Here is a 17,549-nt window from a genome sequence, read left to right as displayed (position 1 = left end):
AAATGTCATAATCATCCATACAAATGGTATTTGAGCAAATGTTCTTAAGTGTTCAAGATATAAGTACAAGTAAAATACTCATGTATTTTACATGTATGTGTTGGTCGACCAAGTATTCAGCAATTTTCTGATAATGGGAATCAGAAAATGGAAATGGACCTTGTCTTAGTTTAGCTTTACAGCATGCTACAACATTTGCTAACTAGCTCTAAACACAAAGTACAGTTTGGGTTGATGGGAATGTATTTGTTCATAACTCATAACTCAAGTATTTAACAAATTATAGTTAAGACCTGATGATGGTGCTAGATTAAGAGTGAAGTCAACCAAAGTGAACACAAATCCTTTAAAGCTGTACACAAATATTTGCACCAAATGTCATGGCAATCCACCCAACAGCTGTTGTGGAATTTTCCTCAAACCCTATAAATGTCAACCTCACGGTGGCACCACAGGAAAACTCAGACGATCCCCCCAAAAAATCACTTGTTTTATAATCTAGTAGCATATGTTTGGATTTTCAGACCAGATAATGTGTGAAATTTCTCCTTGTGTGAGTGATTCAGTCTGTTTTCCATATTGGTTTACAATTGTTTCATTTGTATGTTATTTAACAAATTGAGCCGAGGTGGAGAGCAGATCTCTTGGCAGGCGTGACTGCAGCCCCTGGCAGAATGCAGACTTATTATAAGTGCCAAGATAATGAGCAAAATGTCAAATAACATACTGTAAGGTGCCTTTTAAAGCATTTACACTTCTAATTGCCTTATAAGGAATCAAACTGTAAGGGATACAAAACCCAGCTAAAATAATGCCAATGAGTGTATGTAACTTTAAAAAAAAAAAAAGAGGGAAAATGTTTCTTTCTCAAGAGGGCTGGAACATTGTCCTCAGACCCTGAGGGGATAGACTCAAATCTGTTTTCATGTTTCATCTCTGTGTACAAGGTTTAAAATACACTCTGAACTGATATTTTTGGTGGTTGTTTTTTGGGGGGATCTACATTCTTGGGGTTTACATGGAACTGCCAATATAGCCATGTAAGGTCATTTCAGCCAAGACAGCTCGACACGCCCAACTAAGGCCTATTTTAATAACTGGAACATTCGGTTTCATGTCTACGTTGAGAAAGTGTTTCCATGGCTACTATCCTTACACCTGTTTCTTTATACGTGCTCACTTTTGTCCTCTGGAAAAACCAGTCTGCTACGAGGCATGTGTTTCTTTCTCACTCAAGGAAACCCATAAAGCTTAAATAAAGTGGCTTCCCGAAGAGGAGCCAATACCAATATTGTGTTAAAGATAAGGGCACTAACATCTGACAACTGATCTTTTCTTCCACATGAAATCCTGCTCAGTAAACACTTGTGACTTAGCATGACTGGAACTTTAAACATTTTCTAACAGTACTGACAAGTGGCTGTGTCTTTGCTACATTCACAACAGGATGATTTACCGACAACCATTCAAGACTCTCCAACTGTGAGCTTCAACCAAACTGTAAACTTAGCGCAAACTTAAACACTCATATTGTTGTATTTTCAGAAAAGCCCTGACTTCTAAAAGTCAAACATCCTAGCCCCGTTTATGAAAGACGTCCATGGAGAACACATCAGCCATGGGGCAACAGGTCAACGGCATGGCAGGTCACCATTCAAGCAGTCGGGCCAACGAGAACAGGGCAGCTCTGTGCAACGGTGAACTCAGAGGGCTGCTGGGAGCACACTTCCTCTCAGGGGTCGGCTCGGGTCAGCAGGCTTGGGACGATGGGGAAGGTCTTGGCATCTAATGGACAGATTGTATGTCTTTTCCGGTGAGTGCCGCTCAAACCAAAAGGGGGAATTTCCAACTCTTCTCCAGCCATTGTACTGAGAATATTCGCTGACCACCCTGCAGCCTCCGAAACATTCAAAGGCAGGAAAGAGAAGAGCTCTTGCTGCTGACCAACAGGATATATTTACAGTCAAGGAGTCAATATGTTATTGTGAACTGGCCTCTGTCAGCAGCAGGATGTTTGGCAATCCCAGCGGCACATTTCTGGCACCGAGACTCTCGGACATTCCTCTGCATCTTATCTTTTCATTAATGTAGAGAGAGGTGGGCCGGGGGCCACGGAGCAGCAGGTGAAGGACCTACCTGTGTGTGAGTAGATAAACCAAAGGGCTCCGGTCAACAGGGCCCCGATCACAAAAGCTGCGAATGCGATTCCCACCACTGTTGGAGTGTCCAGCACGTAGCCGACCATGACGTCTATGAGAGGAAACAGAACACAGTTTATACATGTTGGCAGGTTATTAGAAATCCTGACACACACAGCCTGAGATCAAAAGTGTTCAATATTAAAATAAATATAGGACAAAAAAATAATGAGAATCAAAGGTTCATGTTCAGCACTGTAACTCTCAGACCAGAAGGTTGTCCATTTTTATCTCAAGGAGTCATTTTACAACCCCACTTCTCATACTGTCACTTTAAATGACCTCTTCTAGGAGGTACATGTTTTCATCAGTGTCCATTTGTTGGCTGGTTGGTTTGTCAGCAGGATTATGCAACAATTGAATGGATGAACTTGGAAGGATGATGGCCTAGAATAGACCTCATTAACTTTTGGACGGATCCAGGATTTTTTTTTTGTTTGCTTGCTCTATTTAGAATTGCATTGGCACATTCAACATTTTCATTAATTTCTCAGAGAATAGCAAATGGATCTATGAGTGAGCGCAACTGAAGATAATTCTCTTCTTGTGATCTTGATATGGAGTTTGTTATTGGATGAGACTTGATTGAATCAAAGACTGTTGGGTGGAGGCAGGCGCTCTGCTGAGTGCCATTCTAGTTTCAATATGTCTCTTTTGCTTTTCCACTAAAAAAGCGAATAAGATTATTTCTCAGAATGTGGCAATTGGCTAACAAATTTAGCCAATTAGCTCCTGTTAGCTAGACCTGGTTCCAGCACTGTCTGTAGTCTTAAGATGTTCCTCAGAGAAAGACACACAGCATGGGGAGCCAGCTGGCTGATAGTTTAGCCTGCATTTCTAATAAAATAATAATTAAAAAAAACTATATAATAAAATAAAAATAAACATAATAAAGAACAAATAGGATATAACAGAATAACATTCATAATAGTAAGTTACATTGTAGAAATTGTATTGGTTCATCTATAAACACCATCTATTCATGGTTAGGTATTTGTGTAAAAATAAAGCTTTTTAGCCAATGTATTACCATTAAATTATTAAATACCGAACACTGCATAAAATGTACATTCATAGACACACATAAATGTATAAAGAGAGGACTGAGATAGTGAGAAATACAACTTACTATTCCTATCGTTGGGACCCGGTGGGGTTTGGGGTTCTGTAAGAAAGAAAGGTTTTGAAGAAATTTTAGTGTATGTTGATGATCAGGTAGCTTGACACACAGTACACTCTGAGTTTTAATTATTAAAGATAAAAAAAAAACCACACACAATACATATCCTGAGTCAGCCTGTCAGCCACAGGCCAGCGGATCAGCAGATTGCTGATATTGCCCTGTGTTGATAAGCAATTCTCTGTGGAATGTGATACAGAAACCTGAAGCAGAAAAATGCTGAAAGAGCAGCTTTTCTGTGAGCTGACAGTGTCCTGAAGGATGAACCTACTGACTCCGACCGGTTCTGCTTACTCATTTATTTCGAGCCATCTGGAAGGCTTTCAAAAGTGAACTTAGCTGTAATGATGTCTTAACAAACAATACAAAGGCGCTTGTGTACGGGGCGAACTCAAGAGGCGAGCCTGGTCCATGTCCAAGACTCCGGCACAATGGGTGCTATTCTTGGAAAGAACACCTTTGAGTTATCATCTGGCATAATGGATGATGACAGGTCATCAGAGAGGACTTTAATTTCAGAGGGGACGATGGCCAGAGGACGTCCTCTCTGCCACCCTTCACCCCTATCCCATCGCTCCTGTGTTATCTGTCCCATGTGACTTGTTATGCTAAGAATGCAGCGAGTGGCCGCTAACGCTTCCAGCTCCGCGAGGAAAAACAGAGGAAGAACGCACTTAACTGACAGTGGTGTGCAATGCTTTCCTGTAAATCTGACTCAGATTGTGTTGAAGAAATCCACATGACTCTGTGTCTCACAACGCCCAGAGCTGAAAACTCAATGTACCTTTTCAAATAAAGCCTTGATGTCTGTGGGGACCGATACTCTAAGTTAAACCCATGACTTATGTTTGCAGCTTGGAGCTGTTGCCAAAGTTGGAGCAGCTCTCATATCTCTACGAACGTCATTTGTTTATGCAAGTTTGCTCGCTATGGAATGGGAGCGCACCCCCGCGTAATGACTTGTTTTCCTTCAACTCTGACCTTTCCTCAAGGAAACCACCGATGGCCGATGCCTCTTGACGCCGGTTGCTTTTGCGTTTAGAGCCGACAACAGCTGAACTTCACAGTTCAAAGCGTGTGACCGCAATAAGGGCCATTAGCACCACATACAGCTGACGGCATGCGGTGGTTTTATACAAGGAAACTAGAAAAGAAGAAGGGTCATTACGTCACTGAATCTTGCTTCGTGGTCAGACCGTCACGCTGGTTGTATTGAAGCCTATGGCAGATGCATGGAGAGACACACTCTCAGAAGTGTGTTCTTTGACTTTCTGGAGGCATTTCTTCATCGGAAGTCACACGACGTAGATAAGCTATGTTTTTGTTTGTTTTTTGATATTTCTATCATAGACTCCAATACAGCTGTCACCACACTCTGGCCCCAAAGCGAGATTCAGTGACATAATGACCATTCCGTCGTTTTTGGTTCCTTGGGTTTGTGTAGTTCCACATGGTTCTCATGATGAATCTGCTCACACATTTTTCTCTTCAGTATACTTAGTGAAAAAGTAGAAACTGTTGGAAGATTTACACTGTTTTAATTATTGCAATCTGCTGAGGCATGAATCCAAACTCTTGTACAAGTAGAAACGTAATTTTCTTTTCGTTTTATGATAACGTGAATGATAAAGTAAGCTGCTTGACATTCAGCCAGTGAACACAGCAGCAAAAAAAAAAACCAAACAAAAAACCCTAATTCAGCAGGTTTTTAGGGACGATGCATCATTACAGATATTTATCAAAGATACCAGCTGCTTAGAAAGCTCAGCAATCTCAAGGGTCAACACATTCACTTCCAAAGTTCCAAGTTTCTTACACCACAGTTTCAGCCTGTCTAATATAATGTACAATACAATAATCCTGACATTAAAAGCAGATTACATATTATTCACTGCAATGTAAATAAACCAAACTCTCATTACAGGCTTTGTATCTGCTTCCTTTCGTCATTTCAGACTTAAAGTAAAGTACTACTTCTTGTACTGGTGTAAGGATATAACCTGCACTGCCAGCCTCTCAAATAAAATATATATGTTTCAACTTTTCCTGAATGTTAGCAGATTTATTATAAGAGCTACAATTTATTGATGTTGTGAAGCAGTAAATCTACTTTTGATGGCAGAGCTTTGAGGCTGTTAGGTTTTTTCCGTGCACCAAAAACTGCACAATATAATAAAAATGAACTTAATAGAGAGCAAATAACATCAAACAGAATTAAATTCATAATATTAAGTTACAATTTAAAAATTGTATCGGTTCATCTATAAACACCATCTATCCATGGTTACGTATTTATATAAAAATAAAACTTTTTAACCAATTTATTACCATTAAACTATTCAATATAACACTGCATAAAATATACATTCATAGACACACATAAAAGTATAAAGAGAGGACTGAGATAGTGAGAAATACAAATTACTATTCCTATCATGAGGACCCGGTGGGGTTTGGGGTTCTGTAAAAAAGAAAGGTTTTGAAGAGATTTTAATGTGTGTTGATTATCAGGTATCTTGACTCACAGCCTGCGCTAGCCTCTCAAATAAAAGATACTTTTCAACTTTTCCTGAACGTTAGCAGATCCATTATAAGAGCTAAAATTTATTGATGTTGTGAAGCAGTAAATCTACTTTTGATGGCAGAGCTTTGAGGCTGTTATGTTTTTTCCATGCACCAAGTTGGCCACAAGTGGCCCTCTTTGATTTGTAGATCGAGTTCGGCTCTTTGGGACGCTGTCCAGCACAGAACTGTGGCTGTTTGTTTTGTTTGCCATCCTAGCATAAAAGATGCCTTTGTGTCATAAAACAGGGCCTTTGAAATGTTGCTTTTTTTTTTTTTTCACCGTGTTTATTGCGTATCTGTGTTTACTTAATGTGCTCCATGGAAAATAAACCCGCTGCCCTGGCAGTGGTGTGGGCAGGGGCATGTTGCTGCCTACTCTGGACTAACTTAGCTTACTCACTCAGTCATTACTGCAGATTTCAGACTTTCTGTTCACCAGCATCCTTCAAAGCCTCCTGAACATCAGTACTGGACTTTCTGGGCTAAAAAAAGTGACTGCATCTACATTTCTGCTAAGCACCAAAATCCAATGTGTCGTGATAAATCCACCCACTTTTGCTCAGCAGTTTTCAACCATGACAACTCTGGCGAGTCACGGTCTCTAGAGCCTGACTTATACCAGCCTCTTCAGGCTGTTACCTACATGTAGATGGGGACTTGTTTTGAAACTTTCAAAAACAAAAACATAACATACAGCTCCACACAGCTCGTCAGATTTAATTGAAAATGAAAAGCCCCAAGATACATAATTGATTTGGGAAGACGTTATTTTCACCCTTGACACACGGTCAAGCTTGTCCACCCACACGCTTTGAGCTTAGCAACTACAGAGTGAATTTTGGCTTGTAAATGTTTTCATCTCAAATCAATTCAGGATCTTGTGGCTTTCAGAGACTTGGATTACAGCAGACAAGCTGTTTGGAGGGCCTTCATGGCCTTTTTTTGGTTGTCATCAATAAAGTTGTTGATGAGAATACTTAAAGTAAAGGCTGTTCTACCGTGAAGCTCCAGAAATGTTTTGTGACTACGAAACTTCACCTGACTTTCTATCAGCATGGTGGGGGAGCAGATAATAACTATATATTCATTTTTGGATGAACTGCCTCTTCAAGATTGGCTTCTGCCTCCTTGCAGGATGGGTGTTTAACCCCCCAGTTCTTATTACCATCTTTGTACTGATGTGTTACAGCCAAGAGAAAAGTCCAGACACCCTTACCCAACCCAAATCAAACATCCTCCTGCTGTCCATAAACAATTTCTCTGTCAATTATAAACAGCATTTTTCATACTGTAGTACTTACAACATATCCACAATAAGCCAGAGTTGGTCAGTATTGGCCAATGCTGATGTATCAGACGGGTTCTATCCCACACTGATTAAAATGATGTGATTTATATTAAAGTTATGAGTCAGTATAGTTGAGTCAAACTGACCACAGCGCTCGCTGATGTCATCGCTCAGAGGGGATGCTGATTTGAAAAGCACTGGCAGTCCACCAGAGATCGGGCACTCATGATATCACCGCATCTCAGTTTAAGTCATAATTAGTAAAATGTGACCGTGGTTACCTCAGCCCCCCCCAAGCCTCTATCTGCTGGCTGCTCCCTGCGTCGGATCACACTCCCCGCCCCTGAGACCCCGCGAAACAGCGACTGAATGAATGAGTGACTAAACAAGGGGCCCTTAGGCTCTGGCCGGTCTCCCAAAGCCAACAAGAGGACCACCACTCCCCACACACACACACACACACACACACTCCTCCCTTCTCCCCCTCTCTAGTGGAAAGCAGAGGCCACAGTGAAGGTTCTAAGTGAAAACAACTGGAACTTGGTTCTGTATGACTCCTCTTTTTCCACCTCTCCCACAGCATGAACCGGTCCAGAGGAGCCGAACTGGGCCTCAGCGTTAGCATACTCCCCTTCACGGCCGTCAACCACACGGTAGTATGCACACACGCCCCAAAACACACTATTGTGTACGGACATTAATGTAAACAGATACATACACGCACACACCAATTGTGTATCCACACGCACCTGCATATCAAATCACACAACACACACACACACACAGGCCGCTGTTAATGAAGACCAGATGTGGGGAAGTGATGTGCAGAGTTTTGTGGTTTGCGTAGTACCGGACCGAGCTTTCTCCGGCTCCTTTACACTCAGACCGGCTTCTCTCTTTTCACTCCAGTTTCCTTATCGCACTTCATACTCAAACAATGGCAAACAGAGCCTAATTCAAAATGTGTAGCACTGATAAAACTGAAACATGAATGAGAGTAACGGACGCCTTTTAGACTCAAGTCGGGAGCAGTGGCAGAAGGTCTGAGTCGGTGTAAAATATGTTTTTTTTGTCTTCTTAACTAACCTGGTATGCCCGGTCCATCTACCACAACCAGTGGCTTGGTCGATGTCTTGGTGTTCATCATCATCATCATGATATTGTCCACAGAAAGAGAATCGCAGGACTCAAAGGGTTGTAGGCACTGTGTGGATCGCATTTGAGAAATAAAAGTAAATTAACTGTAAAACTTACAGTGAAGAAATCCTTCAGAAAAGAGAAAACACACCTCTTTGTTAAACTAGACACATTATGGTCACTCTTGGGTTCTTAATTTTATTTTCGGTTGCTACGAGAATAGGTTTACATGCAAGGAAAGGAGAAAAAAAATGAATAAGCATAACAGGTCTCCTTTAAAGGTCTCTGTAATTTTCTACAGCCAATAAAAGGCTTTGTGAAAGCAAACATTCACATCTGTCAACCTTAAGTAAATTCCTTCCGTCACACCTGACCGAAAGTACTAACTTGGAAGTCAAACAAATGACAGACTCTTGAACCTGACACTGATTGTAATCAGAACATAACAATTAGCTTCACTGTCAAAAGGCAGCCTGAGGCCTCTGCTTCATTTCATATTCATGTGAAAACATTAGAAAAAGAAAAAGTAGAGGAAAGTGTTTGCAAGAGTGTTGGACAGAGAACACAGTACGAGAAAAAACTAGAATACTGGATAAGATAGATGCTTATTTTCTTCTGCAGCTGGATATTTGGCAAACTGCACATCGATTCATGCTTCCTGCTTAGCTTTAGGTGCAGACCTGATACTGACGGGCTCAGGTCAGCCAGAGCAAAGATGAAACACTAAAATCATTTCAAACAAACACCTTTTAAACTACATACTATACCTCTGTAGAGGCTAAAGAAACATTGATGGCCTGTTTAGCCAAATCATTAAACATGTAAAGAATGGAAGTAATTTGAAGAGTAGACTGCATACCCGTGGTAGTCTTTGGTTACTGTAAGATTTCTTGGAGCACAGAGACATCTCACAGTGAAGGAAGAGCAGGGACATGTTGAACTTTGACTTGAAGGTGAAGCTGAACATTTTCTTCTCCAACTGTGTGTGAGGGACAGGGAAGTCCCCCTGAGGATAGTACTTGATGGAGCTATCGTTGGGGCAGACTGTCTCAATGAGAGTGTAGTCTGAGGCCACACTGGGGTTGGAATTGGGAGAAATAAAGCACGATACGATGGTGAATCCCAGCTCCGGATCTGAAGCAGTTGACGTGACCTAAAGCACGAGAGGGAAGAAAAAAAAACATTTATTCTTCAAATACGATGATCCTTTGTAATTTAAACAAGCTGATATTTTGGGAAATACACTTATTCCCTCTCTTGCTGAGAGTTAGATGATGAGACTGATATCAGCATAAATACTTGAAGAAGCGGGAACAAGCTCGCTGACTGGACTCCAGGAGGTCATTGTTCCCGGCCAAGAGATAAACCCCTTAAAACAACAACTTGTTGTATTCACAACACAGATTTTGAGAAATAAAAACGTTGATTTGAGATATAAAACGTTGATTAGAGAGCTTTGGAAGTGCTGATTCATACAATACATGTACAATTTTTCCGCTACATTACACTTCCAAACACATATTTTGGATGCCCATAATGTACTTTTACTCCACTAAATTAATTACATTACTTTGCAGATTATCAAATTATTTTTTTGCAGCAACTTAAACGCTTAGTTTACTCTCACTACCAGAACACTACCTGTCCAGCACCAGACAACAGACGAACACAGTTAGAGACAAGCTAGTGAACATCGGGGATCATGTAACAGCTAAAGATCCAGATATTTCCCTCAGGAGTTGGCGGAGACCAAAACACAGCTAAAAGGAGAGTAAATAATGGCCTTTTATTCATCGGGTGGGCGTGAAAATGACCCCAAATTAATGCTTATGATGGTTTATCTGCTAAAACGCTGATCAACAGCAACAACTTTCTTCAGTTATTTCAGCCATTTCAGTTATGAAGGTCGTAATATCTTTCCTTCCATGAAGAAGTCCCTTGAGTTACTTTTCTACTCTTTCCTTCCACTGGATCATCAGTGATGGTATCCTCATTTGAAAGGTCTTGCATACACATCCATACAAAACTCTCTAAAACCATCTGGCCCTGTGTCCACACCGTCAGCGAGGCATCTCCTGCTGATATCATTATAAATCACCTCTTCAAAGGACCTTAAAGTAAGAGTATTTGCCATCTCTTACGTGACTTCCACAATCACTGTTGCGAAACAGACGGACAGGATTTTGAGCCAGATAGACAGGATACAGAGACACGTAGAGAGGAGACACAACGTAGATACGAGGGGTGAAAGTGAGTGTTAGCTGTCGGGCCCCAAGAAGACAAATACAAATTGACCTTGTGCATGCCACACTACGAGATCAAAGCAGGAAGAGCTAAAGTCCCAGACAGAGAGTACACAGAGCCGTGTTCCTACTAAAATCTTAATTTAGGGGCAAAAACACAAGTTGCATAAGACAGAAATAAGAAGTATTTGCTGGAAATGCAGAGCATACCTCCACGAAGACTTGCTGATCTTTTGAGACAGTATAGAAGGGCTGGTTTGAGGGGTTGTTGGACGGCAGTGTGTTGTACAACTCCATGATAAACTTCATGTTTTTGCCCGGCTGAATCCCTGGTCCTGGTACAATCCTGGGAATTGTTTTTGAGGGTTCCTGGTTGTTTCTGTACGTGCAATTGAACTAGGAGGAGAAAAAAAAGACAAAGCCAAAACAAATATCAGCAGGGATCTGACTTCAGATTCCACTGCTAAGCACTCTTACTTCATGTTTGACCACATTAAGATGGAGCAGAAAACAGGGAAGGAACATTAGGGATACTGTATAAACAAGAACAATAAGTGGGAGATGAGGAATGGATGAGACAAAGGAAAATAAGTCAGAGGGGAGAAGATGGAGAAACTTCAAAATGGAAAAATGTCAGGTCAAGTTCATAAAACAGACATCGTGGAAACACAGAGAGATTGCAGGAGCCAGATGAGTCTTTGGCAGCATCAAGGGACTCTGGGAAATGAAGTTTCTTCCATCTCCTCACGTTTTACATTGAGATGTAGATGACTGGTGGTCTTGACTTGTTGACCTGTCACCCCTGCAATGTAGAGCAGCTCTCCCAGAGACAGAACCACAATGATTCAAAGGTCTTACCGCTATGACAGACTTGTGCTCTGTGGGCTCCACTGGGTCCCGAGGGAACACCAGGTCTCCAGATTCCAGGTCGTCGTCCAGCGGCCCACCGCTCCCATCCTTTGACTCAGAGTGACTTATCAAAACCTGAAATCCACAGAGGAGTCCATTAGTCAAAAAACCAAAGCCACACCAGTACGTAGGTATGAGGGAAACTTTCACAAAAATCAGTTCCAGACTTTTTTTCTTTTTTTTTAACAGATCCAATTGTGAGTAGTGTTGCTTAATTCAGGGATGTTCTGTAAGCCAAAGACACGGACATCTGAATATTTGGGAGGGGTTGCCAAAACATTCTGTAACCCATGAGTTGGATCTAAAAATGTGGGAATGTCCTGTGGCTTCAGCACTGGGACACAAACATAAAACATAATTTTAATTTCTCAGTAGAGCAGAGGAATGTCAGGGGTCTGAGATGAGTTCACGCTGGTTTAAGAACAGCTTGATTTAATGAGGTGAGAGGACAATCTCAATCACACTAACAGTGTTTTTCTTAAGTCTGCACCACATGTTGGTTGACCTGCCACTGGTGCCACAGCTGAATTAAATCAGCATGTCACATGACAGGAGGAACAACAGCTAAAACGTTGTTATCATTTTCTTTGATGTGCAGGGACCTACACAATGAAAATGTATGTCTTGTAACTCCAGGTCAGAGGTTATCCCTGCGTCCAACTGCTAACACAAAAGACGACCTTGGACGTGTGCCCAGGTTTTCAATCTGCACTGGACAGAAAATGTGTTGTTTCAAAAGTTCCTCTCCACAAAAGATTTCAAAAGGTTGGGGAGGAAGTGATTCACCCATGCTTGTTAGAACAAACACGCTGAATGAGTGCATTCCATAATGATGAAGATAACCGAGGATGTCAGATGTGAGTGCTGAGTCCCATGCGAGCGCTACAAGAAAAATAATCTTTAAAGATAAATGGAACACCGATTTCTCCTACTTTTAGTGTTAGGAAATATAAACTATAATGCCCAATTTCCATTTTTGATTCATACCAAAAAAAAAAGGATAACACAATGGAAACAGTGTAAAAGCTTCAGGCCTCTAAGAGGGTGTTTCCCATCAGCTGTTGACTGACATCTGATAGCTGGCAGTGCTCGGAAACTCTCTCTTAACTGAGGTGGTGCTCCACTGACTGAAGCACATCGTTGCCATTTATAGCCAACAACTGTCCGTAAAGGAAGTTTTTCTTCCTTTCTTTCAAACAACCCGCTGACCTCGGTTATGTTCTCTCAGAGATTTATGAAACTTGTACTCTACTCAAAAGATGGAAGCAGTTAATCTAGGCAAACTAGTGTTCATTCAGAAAATGTTTTCACTCTATAGGTGGAAGTTTATTAGCCTAGTAAGCCTAGCTTGCAGACATTAGCATTGATTAGCACTAGACCATTAAGTAATGTAGTTTTTTTCATATATTAACTTTTAACCAAAGTGTACACATCTAGTTAGTTTAACCTGACATATTCTTTGTACTCCCATTTGTTCAGGCCATGTTTTTTAAATGATAGTGTTTGAGCAGCGTTAACCTAAAATCTAATAATAGATGTTGTACTCACAGAGTTGATGTGGAGGGCCATTGGACTGCCCTCCAGAGGATATATGGTGGTCTGACAGCCAGTCAGAGGAGTTTCCAGTGTGTAGTGGGTGGCATTGACTGTTGCTTTGCAGTCTGGGTCTTGCAGTGTTAGGTTGGCATGGGCGAACCCATTCGCCTGTGGAAATTACAAAAAATGGCAAGATTGGATAAAGATCAGATCCTTTTCTCTTTATTAATTTTTTTTAAGAATTGTAAAAAAAAAAAAGGGGGGGGGGGGGGGAGTCAAAGGGGTTGTGTAAGACTTGGAGTTCTCAGGAATAAACAAATCCCACAAGGTGGTCTAGCTCCAGCTCCAGCTTCTTCTAATTATAGTCTATGCCAGTTTCCATTCTGTGATGTGGGCTGACTGCTTCGTCCCCGTGTTCAGACGCCAAATGTTGGAAACCGTCCTATTTGCCTCACTGTCGGCCCGTGTAAAACAGGGACGCTGGCGTTTAAATAAAGAGCAATGAAATAATGACAACATTTCTCACAGTACTGAACACACACTCTTTTATATTTTTACTTCTGTAGAACTCTTTGATGAGGTTATGTTTATATTTAGCTTGTATCATGACAGATGAAGGCTCACATATTAATCAACACTGGTGTATCTGTTAAACATAAATGCATGCACACTATGGATGCTTTTCAATTATCAACAACCCAGCAACACTGAGGTTTATGTTGCTATTTTCTAATTGTAGTGCAGAAAATGTTCGTTCAGCCCCCCTAACTGATCCAGACGCTGGTATTCTCTCTGGGTATCCTCCATGTTTGTTGTTTTTGCTTTCTTCTTGTCACAATTTGTCACATCAAGTCTTTGTCACAAGAGCAGAGACGTAAACAACTAAGTACCCCAAAGCAAATCCAAATGATCAGACCATGAAACAGTTTTCAGATGTGCGACTTGAATCCCATTAAAAATTATTTACGACGGTGGATTTTGCCTGGATGGAAACAAATGACTTGATTGTTGAGTTTTTTCCTGTTCAGTCTTGAGGGTAAATTATGATCAAGCATTGAATATGAGAATAAAATATGCTCTGTCTGTTTATCATTAGAGAGGAACAACCCTAAATTGCTTGTGTGATGTAGCAGTCTGTTGCTTTACGTATGCCATGATCTGATAGCTGTCCACTCACTTGCAGGCTCTCTTTGTCGATGCTGACCACCATCCTCTTGTCTTCACACTGCACGCTGACGCCGACGCTCAGAGCGCCCTGACCCTCCTCGGGCTCTCCATGCTCCCAGGGCTGCTCGTCGAGGGCGGAGGGCAGAGGCAGAGTTTGAGGGAAGGAAAAGGGCAGACTGGAGCGTCGTGAAGCCGTTCCCACTCCTGGATGAGGACTGGAGTTACGCAGAATGGACAGCTCTGGAGGAAACTTGCTCTCCAGAGGATCCACCACATCTGGAAGTCACACATGGGTAGATGCTCAGGAGGCTGATTTTACAGGCAGGGAACTTATACAGGGCTGTGGCTATAAAACCATTTAACAATTCCACGCTCATGAAAACAATTGCAGGAGCTGCTTAAGTGCGAGTCGTCTGCATGGTGTTTTAACAATACTGTATATGAAAACACTATTTTTCTTTCTGCTACACTATAATTCAATCTGGAGTGGAGAGTGGAGAGGATGTCTCTTCAGTTTACCTGGCTCTCTAAGTCGGATATTGAAGTGGTTGGCCACAGGAGTGCCGGTGTAAGACGTGACTGGACTGTAGCCATGCTCGCCGGCCCACTTGATCAAAGCTTGTGACCCGGATGGCAAGTGCTGCTTGGGGGATTTGGACACTTGCACCAGTCTCTCTGTATTTGAACTAACACTGACGGTATCAGAGGCCTGTGGAGAAGAAAGCACAAGTGTTATTGTTTTATATCAAAAACAAAAAATATGTAATTTCTGAAAGTTACATAGATTTTTCAAAGAAGCTGCTTTTATGTTCTTCTGAAACAAATGATTAACTGTTCAAGTATTACATGAGTCAACTTCAAGTACAGTCCTGCTCTTATTCTGTGTCGAGTGTGAATCATGTGCATGAGCGTGAGGTAATGGGCGTGTCTCCATTAAAGCTGAGAAACCAACATGTTCGTTTGCGCCTAAAACTCATGTCCTGCCCTGCCGCGTACCCTCCCTGTGTAAAGGAGTAACGATTCTTTCACGCAGCCAAGTTCCCACACATTCAAGTCTCTTGAGCAACCCCGAGGAAAACCCAGTTTCTGACAGGAGCGAGATTGAGATTTTACGAGGCTATCATATCACATACAGAGCTGACAATCTCCCAAACGCTGGTTGCATAAGCAAAGCATCCTGTGTACCGCTGCTGTCAAATAAAAGTAAAAGTGTCAGCTAAGTGGGAACAAAGTAAATGACTTTGTGTTTAGATGGAACATCCTCCTGTGGTATAACTCTGACAATTATGTGTAGCAGCACTTGTAAGTTTTGTTTGTAACAGGTTCCGGTTTCAAACCAACTTTTAAATATTTATTTCTATCTCTAAAGTAGTACAACTCAGAAGTAACCACTTGAACACATTGACTATGCATTTCAAAAAACTATTCCATATAACTTGTCCAGCGTGTCTCTTTAAGCCTGGAGATCCCAAATTGATTTGAAAAGACGTTATTTACATTCTTTTGAGTCAAAATCTTCTTTGTGGCTGCTAATCTAACAAGGTTATCGCTTTGTTGCTGTTTTAAACAAGTCCCCACATACTTCAGTTGTTGAGGAGACATTTCATCAGCATGGTCATGTCATGTCATTGTCCGAACCATGGGGTTTCCATGGGGTTGCTGCTGGAGCCAATCACAGTCTTGTCTCAGGGTCTCATAAATCACCAGCTCATCGCAGGGCCCTCACTAGTGAGCAATGTGGGGTTCAGTATCTTGCTCAAGGACACTTCAACATGCAGCCCAGCACTGCCCGCAGCTGGGACTTGAACCAGTGACCTTCCAATCACTAGTCAACCTGCTCTACCCGCTGAGCTAGTTAGTAAATACTGACTGAAATTCCACTTTTGGGTGCACTTATCCTTTAATAGAATTTGTAGACGCCCTAATGCAGTAATTAGTAAGAACTGTACTTTGTGATGCACAGTGGTGCTTTGATAGAAATGTTCATAATGACTGTTTGATGTTAAGCAGTTGTTATTTCTTACCATGGTTATCATTTAAGTTTACCATGGTAGTATGTTAGCGTTAGCTTGTAGCAGTAGACACAAAGTAGAGCTGAGATTTACTGGACTGTCCTGTTTTGTCGGTATTTATTCATGTACTACAGCAGTGAATAGATTAAAATGGTGCCAGATTTAATTGCAATCCAACTGATAGTTAGGAGGTCAGGTCAGGGGACCACTTACGTCAATAGGATTAATCATCTGAGGGCAAAATCTAATATGATTTCAATATGGCGAGTTATTTCAGTCAGGATATTCAATCAAGCATATCTGAAAATGATCTACATTCCTCACCTGAACTTCTCTATTGTTGTGTGAGGTGGGTATTACAGGTCCATTTGAGCCGTTCTGTACGTATCGCAGGCTGTGACCTGGCATTACACTCTCACAACCTGACTGACTTACTGTACAGCACTGACCGGGCAGCTGTACAAACACACCGCGCCGGGCAAAACTGCAGTGTCATGGCTGCAGCAGCCCTGTAGGGGTATCAGCATTACACAGTGAGGAAACTCAGACCCCCGGGCACACCTCCACTGAAACCAGCACAGAGCTAACAGCAGAGAGGGGCACACGAGACAACAGCAGATGTATAAGAGGTACACATGTACAAATGAAATATATTTGGGAATATATGTTCCATAATGGGGTCTGAATTTCCATTTCTGAAGCAGTTTCGGCAGTTGGATAACCGCCAGTTCTCCATCAAGATGATCTATAGTTCAACTATTCCTCAGTTGGTGTCATATTCTTGTATTTCCTCAGGATAGTTACAGACTTAAGTAACACTAATGAAGATTTAATATCAAAACTGTAAATTCTCACTCAGGGTTGATAAGTATAAAACCACATTTTCAAGTAAAGGAAACACTGATATATTACAGTAATTAGCCAGTGTTTGTATATGGTGTGTGCTGAACAGCTTCCAGCTCAACAAAGTGCCTGAACAAACGCTGCTCATAATTCACATTATGACTGATGGGAAGCAGCTTAGTAGCCTTGCCTCTGAAAGTATGTGACGCCCCCTCAACTGCCGCCCCTGGCTCTCTGACTGCGATGACAGTCCCTGGAGCTGCCGTGATGAAATCTCACAGTTCCTCCTAACCTGTTATTCCCACCCTATCCTGCAGCAGGGGACCAGGCGCCAATTCAACACATTCTGGTGTGACAACATCTTTGGTCAGCAGTGCAAAGTGATGACATTTCACTTGTCTGTGACATGACTTGTGAGGCTCTGCCATGTGTGATAAGACTATATAGCATCTCAGGGGGGGTGAAAGTCTG

The 17,549-nt window shown here is 41.7% G+C and overlaps 1 protein-coding gene across 1 annotated transcript in view; it reads right to left on the bottom strand.

Moving 5' to 3' along the window:
- Window positions 1-17,549, bottom strand: part of tgfbr3 (transforming growth factor, beta receptor III) — a 72,060-nt gene that overhangs the window by 7,104 nt on the left and 47,407 nt on the right. The window contains exons 8-16 of the mRNA XM_037114635.1: window positions 14,743-14,932; window positions 14,234-14,499; window positions 13,069-13,224; window positions 11,470-11,595; window positions 10,822-11,007; window positions 9,228-9,521; window positions 8,318-8,435; window positions 3,328-3,363; window positions 2,137-2,250 (exon numbers count right to left, since the gene is read on the bottom strand). Coding sequence (XP_036970530.1) covers window positions 2,137-2,250; window positions 3,328-3,363; window positions 8,318-8,435; window positions 9,228-9,521; window positions 10,822-11,007; window positions 11,470-11,595; window positions 13,069-13,224; window positions 14,234-14,499; window positions 14,743-14,932 — 1,486 coding nt within the window. The remainder of the gene's footprint in view (window positions 1-2,136; window positions 2,251-3,327; window positions 3,364-8,317; window positions 8,436-9,227; window positions 9,522-10,821; window positions 11,008-11,469; window positions 11,596-13,068; window positions 13,225-14,233; window positions 14,500-14,742; window positions 14,933-17,549) is intronic.

This window comes from Acanthopagrus latus, chromosome 11 (genome assembly GCF_904848185.1).
Source record: "Acanthopagrus latus isolate v.2019 chromosome 11, fAcaLat1.1, whole genome shotgun sequence".
NCBI lineage: Eukaryota > Metazoa > Chordata > Actinopteri > Spariformes > Sparidae > Acanthopagrus > Acanthopagrus latus.
The sequence above is the reverse complement of the archived record's forward strand: the minus strand, read 5'-3'. Positions and strand labels throughout refer to the sequence as shown.